At 38.1% G+C, this 6,115-nt stretch overlaps 1 protein-coding gene across 1 annotated transcript; it reads left to right on the top strand.

Annotated features, from left to right (window-relative positions):
- The first annotated feature begins 1,546 nt into the window (after nt 1–1,546).
- myl7 (myosin, light chain 7, regulatory) lies at nt 1,547–3,650 on the top strand. The gene is made up of 7 exons (XM_068310419.1): nt 1,547–1,606; nt 1,839–1,940; nt 2,287–2,362; nt 2,474–2,578; nt 2,657–2,735; nt 3,194–3,242; nt 3,321–3,650. Exons 1-7 carry the CDS (start codon nt 1,604–1,606, stop codon nt 3,423–3,425), a joined length of 519 nt encoding a protein of 172 aa, XP_068166520.1. The 5' UTR covers nt 1,547–1,603; the 3' UTR covers nt 3,426–3,650.
- Nucleotides 3,651–6,115: the final 2,465 nt, after the last annotated feature.

Below are 6,115 nucleotides of genomic sequence, written 5' to 3'. Positions count from 1 at the left end.
CAAATCTTGTATTAATCCTAATGTAATAAATTTCAAGTGATGCACTAAATCATTGACACCACAATGAAATTGAAACTATAGTTGTATAAATTTTACACTAATAAAGTGAGAGGTGAATCAGAATCAGAATCCAAAAAGTACAGTAAAGTTTACCATACGAGGAACATGACGTGGTGTCGGTTCATTAAAAGGTGGAAGAGAAGCAATAAGTAATAATAAGGAATTTTAAAAAAGTATTTACAATTTACAATTTACATTACATTAAATATGATTCTATTATGTATTTTCTATCCTGTGAGATAATATTAATGATGAGAAAAATCTTAAAGATGAAGAAAAAGCCTCTGGGCATGTTTCTGTTACTATAACAGAGGCAAATGAGTAGTTTAATCGCCTTTACTGGGGAATATCTAAGTAAAACATTTTACAAAGGGTCACAAAAAAAAGAATAAATGATCCACAGTGGCTTTTCTTCAGAGCAGCAGGGACCATTCTTAATATCAACAATTTGATAGGATTTTGTTTTACCTCTATTCTGTACGGTTCACACAAATCCATAAACATACTGGTTATAATTCGGTTAAACCATCTGTGAATACTAAACAACCATTATAATTGAGAGGCAAATCAAAAATCTCACGCATATTTTCCATTTAAGCAAACTAGTATTTGGGCTGGGAGTTTCATATTGTGACTGTTGGATTGGATTTTGGTCCATGATTCATTACTATTGAGCCACAACTGTTAATATTTTCAACGTTCACTCACTTGATCAAACTCAAACATGATGTAATTAAAAAGTTTTTGTAGGGTTCATAACTATATTCTAACTAATAATCCATTAATGGTATCTTTTTGATTACAATTTGCACAAGAAAGATGTTAGCATTGAAATTGTAAGCTATCCTATCTTTATTAAATAATAATTACTTTATGATAAGGTAAATCCTGATCATTTTCATGATTATTTTAGAAAGAAAGAAGAAAGATCTTTATTTGTCATTATACATAATTAGTCCCAGGTAATATGCCAGCTTAATTTATTTATTTATACTCTCTATACTGGTTCATACCATTTTTAAACAGTTTTTAAACAGAATTTGTGTGAAATAGAAACTCATCAAAAAACTCCAGCTTTACAAAAGTATAAAAGAAATAAAAAAACATGCCATATATACATTTCTAACTTGCTGAAAAATCTATGATACTTACAGTAAATCAGACTTCAGTCTGCTGTTTAATATGACACATGGTGGTTGCTGAAGTTAGTAATGTACATGAACCAAATGTCCCTCTGGAGATTGTGGATTTGACCTCTGAGGCCTAACTTTATTTAGCTGAGTAACATCAGAGGTTATTTTCCCCTGTCTCCTTTCACTCCCTTTTGGTTTCTCATATCTCCTTTTTCCAGCCCGGAGGAATCCTGGCTGCTTCAGCTCTTATCAGTGCACTTCAGCGCCATACGGAGAGCAGCCATGGCCATGTAAGGGACTGAGCCTCCCACCACAGGCTATTACAGGAGGGCAGAAGATAAGATGGGTCATACATAAAACCCTCCCCAGCATCACACCTTGGCTGGGAGTCGTGGTAGGATCACTCAAACATGGTAAGTCATTAATCTATCAAAAATGTTCAGCCAATGATTATTTGAATTTAAAACAGGAAATTTCAGATTCATAGTATTCTATATTATATATGTAGGTTTTTTATGGAATGAAATGTTTTTGTATTTTGTATAATTCTGACTAATTTATGTGTGACACAAGTACAAAAAACCCATCAAATTGTAGTAAAGAGAATATCAGATTGTGCACTGATTGAATTTGTGATCTTCCCAGGCAAGTAAAAAGGCTTCCAATAAGAGACAGAGAGGAGCACAGAAGTCCTGCTCCAATGTGTTTTCCATGTTTGAACAGTCCCAGATTCAGGAATTCAAAGAGGTACACAGTCTACTTGTGCACAGACACAGCTCCATTTAAAGACGTAAAGTCTACTAAAAGTCCTGTGATATTTTTTTTTTTGAGAAGAATAAATAAAATTTAAAGTAATTTGAGGGTCATGCTTACATCTGTCATTTTTACATCTGGTTCAGGACATGACATCGTTTTTATTACACAGACTGAAAAAACTACTCTAATATTTCTATTAATGTAACACAGCATTTTAGATGAACTTGTGTTAACGTGGAATTTAAAAAAAATCAAGTACTGTAATTAAAAGATATGTCTATTTCACATCGTAAGTTAAAATCTTTTATTATGTTAAGGTCTGTGATTTATTCTACAGGCATTTGGCTGCATTGACCAAGACAGAGATGGAGTCATAAAGAAACAGGACCTGAAGGAGACCTATGGACAGCTTGGTATTTAACTTGCTTTAACTACTGTACTCATAAAACTCGAAACAGGCTGTGTTGATTGTGATGATGATGACGATGATGATGAGCGTGTATGTCTGCGTGTGTTTGTACCAGGGAAACTTAATGTGAAAGACGAGGAGCTGGAGGAGATGTTGAATGAGGGGAAGGGTCCCATCAACTTCACTGTGTTCCTGACTCTGTTTGGGGAGAAACTCAATGGTGAGACTTTCACAGATATTCAAAACAAACAGCTGACTAACTTGACAAAATACTCAACAATTCTGTGTTCTCCTCCAGGTACTGACCCAGAAGACACCATACTTGCTGCCTTCAAACTTTTTGACCCCAATGCAACAGGCTTCGTTAATAAGGATGAGTAAGAACCTTATTCATTATTATTGTTATTCACCATGCTACTCCTATTGGTTATATTTTTACATCCAGCTTCATTCATTCGTTCATTCGTCCTTTTGTTCATTCGTCTGTTCGTTTGTCCACCAAATATCATCACAACCATTACAGATAGAAAGATTAAACAAAAAGCACATTACTAGGGTGGCAAATGGGATGAAAATCAGATGATGACCTTGACCTTGAGAAAACTAGGTCAAGGTCGAATTTCAACTTTTGTACACTCGGGAACCGGATAAGATGAAAAGACAATGGAGAAGGCCAGTGTAAGACCATAAATCAAAGCTAGTGCTTTGATCTACCTATGCACTAGCTTTGGTCTATGGTCAAAGACCTATCCTGGAAGTATAGGTCAGTCTCTGACTGCCTTGTCATAGTTGTATTTGTCCTCTCCTATGAGACCTTTCTGTCTTGTTTCTCCAGGTTTAGACGATTACTAATGAATCAGGCTGATAAATTCACTGCAGAGGAGGTTTGTGTTTTCTATTTTCTTGTTGATTAACTTGCAAATTATTCTTTTAAATAATTTTTGGAAATTTCGTTTTCTAAGGTTGACCAGGCTTTTGCGCTTGCTCCCATCGATCCTACTGGCAACATAGACTACAAGTCCCTCTGCTACATCATCACTCATGGGGACGAGAAAGAGGAATCCTAACAAGGACTTCAAGTCATCTTAACATCTCGATAACTGTTTGATTAAAATGCTGAAGTTCTGTTGATGTTATAAAATAGGTTCACTTGTTCATATTCTGTTGAAAACAAATGGTTCTGCTCTTAAAAAGCTTCTTTATTGATAAAAATTATTGCGCAGGAACATCAAAAATTGAGATATTTTGTTGTAGATGTTGATATTCACTTAGTAAACACGACGTTTAATCAGTTTAATTGACTTTTATTTCTCCACAGCAGCAACCGACATGCAAACAGGTTCCCTCTAAAGACCATAGTAAACTCAACTCATGCGCTCGCTGCACATGCGCACCCACACATGCAATGCCGTAGAGAACTACATGGAACTGTCGTAAAGTGTGCAATATAGAGCAACGCATGTTAACAGTAGACTATAGGACAAGTGAAATGGAAATAAAATGGAACATTCATGCAAAAGGTTGGCATGTTGAATGGTGATTGGGGAAGCGCGTCAACTACTCAAGAGCGGGGGAAACCTCAGTAGCTTCAAGCGTGGATTAGCCTCAACAATGATAATTTTTAAAGATGGAAATACATGAAAAAACTTTGAATTTTTATAATATATACAGTATAGGAATACTTTAACATGTGTGTGTATATATACTGTATGTATACACCCCTACAGAAAGTATGGAATCACCAGTCTTGGGTGAGTACTCACTCAGACATTTTATTCTGTAGAAAAAACTCAGATCACAAATGTGAAACAATCGTAAGGTCATTCCAAAGTGCAACATTTTGGCATTCAGAAACACTAAAAGAAATGAATAAAAAAAACATTGTAATGGTCAGTAAATGTTACTTTTATAGAGCAAGTGCAGGGTGATGTTTTGATTGTTATTTCTTTGATATTTCTTTGTCTGTTTTCTTCCTCAGAATTGAGTGATACTATATTTATTTCCCTGCACTTGCTCTATAAAAGCAACATTTACTGACCATTACAATATTTTGTCTTCATTTCTTGTAGTGTTTCTGAATGCCAAAATATTGCATTTTGGAATGACCTTACAATTGTTTCATGTTGGTGATCTGACTTTTTTCTACAGAATAAAATGTCTGAGTGAGTGCTCGCCCAAGACTGTTGATTCCATACTTCTTGCTTGGGGTTGTATATATACAGTATATTTTGGGTATACTGTAGGTATACACTATATACATATATACACAATATATACATACACTATATGTATACATATACTGTATATAAATATATAAATATATATACATATATAAAATTTTTTTTAAAAATGTCCCTCTCACCCTTGTGGGGTGGTATCTGTGTGTCATCCTCAAGCTCGGGTCCTCTACCAGAGGCCTGGGAGTCTGAGGGTTCTGCGCAGTATCTTAGCTGTCCAGGAATCTGCTGGAGCCACTCTTCCAGTTTCGGGGTCACTGCCCCAAGTGCTCCTACTACCACGGGGACCACATTAACCTTAACCTTCCACATCTGTTCCAGCTGTTCTTTCAACCCTTGATATTTCTCAATCTTTTCGTGTTCCTTCTTCCTGATGTTGGCATCAGCTGGAATCGCCACATCTATCACCACTGCTCTCTTCTGCTCTTTGTCCATCACCACTATGTCCGGTTTGTTAGCCAGTAGCTGTTTGTCGGTCTGGAAGCTGAAGTCCCACAGGATCTTAGCCTTGCCGTTCTCAACCACCTTCGGTGGTATGTCCCATTGGGATTTGGGTACTTCTAGTCCATACCGGGTACAGATGTTCCTGTACACTATCACAGCTACTTGGTTGTGTCTTTCCATGTATGCTGAGCTGGCGAGCATCTTACACCCTGCTACCACATGCTGGACTGATTCTGGGGCTTCTTTACATAGCCTGCACCTTGGGTCAGATCTACTGTGGTTGATATTGGCCTCTATTGCCCTTGTACTTAGGGCCTGTTCTTGTGCTGCCATGATCAGTGCCTCTGTAATGTCTGTCAGTCCAGCTTTATTCAGCCATTGGTAGGTCTTCTTGATATCAGCCACTTCCTCTATCTGACGGTGGTACATGCCGTGTAGGGGCTTGTCCCTCCATGTTGTCTCCTCCTCCTCCTCTTCCTCCTCAGGCTTCTGCTGTCTAAGGCATTCACTGAGCAGTTCATCTGTTGGGGCCATCTTCCTGATGTACTCTTGGATTTTTGATGTGTCATCCTGGACAGTGGCCCTGATGCTCACTAGTCCTCGGCCTCCCTCTTTCCGTTTAGTGTACACCTTCAGGATGCTGGACTTGGGGTGAAACCCTCCATGCATCATGAGGAGCTTTCTAGTCTTAATATCTGTGGCTTCTATCTCCTCCTTTGGCCAGTTTATGATCCCAGCAGGGTATCTGATGACTGGCAGTGCATACATGTTGATGGCTCGGACCTTGGTCTTGCCATTTAGCTGACTTCACAGGACTTGCCTTACTCTCTGGAGGTATTTGGCTGTGGATGACTTCCTTGCAGCCTCCTCATGATTGCTATTAGCCTGCGGGATTCCAAGGTATTTGTAGCTGTCCTTGATGTCTTCTATCCGGCTCCCTGGTAGGTCAACCCCTTCAGTTCTGATAATCTTGCCTCTACTTGATACCATCCGGCCACATTTGTCAAATCCGAATGACATCCCTATATCGTCACTGTAGATCCTGGTGGTGTGGATCAGTGAGTCAATTTCTCGCT

This window comes from Antennarius striatus, chromosome 3 (assembly GCF_040054535.1).
Source record: "Antennarius striatus isolate MH-2024 chromosome 3, ASM4005453v1, whole genome shotgun sequence".
Lineage (NCBI taxonomy): Eukaryota > Metazoa > Chordata > Actinopteri > Lophiiformes > Antennariidae > Antennarius > Antennarius striatus.
The sequence above is the reverse complement of the archived record's forward strand: the minus strand, read 5'-3'. Positions and strand labels throughout refer to the sequence as shown.

Excerpts from the sequence above, each read along its gene's own strand:
- myl7 (XM_068310419.1), top strand. Across the intron at positions 1,941-2,286 it reads AGATTCAGGAATTCAAAGAG|GCATTTGGCTGCATTGACCA; the intron begins GTACACAGTCTA and ends TTTATTCTACAG. Across the intron at positions 2,736-3,193 it reads GGCTTCGTTAATAAGGATGA|GTTTAGACGATTACTAATGA; the intron begins GTAAGAACCTTA and ends TTGTTTCTCCAG.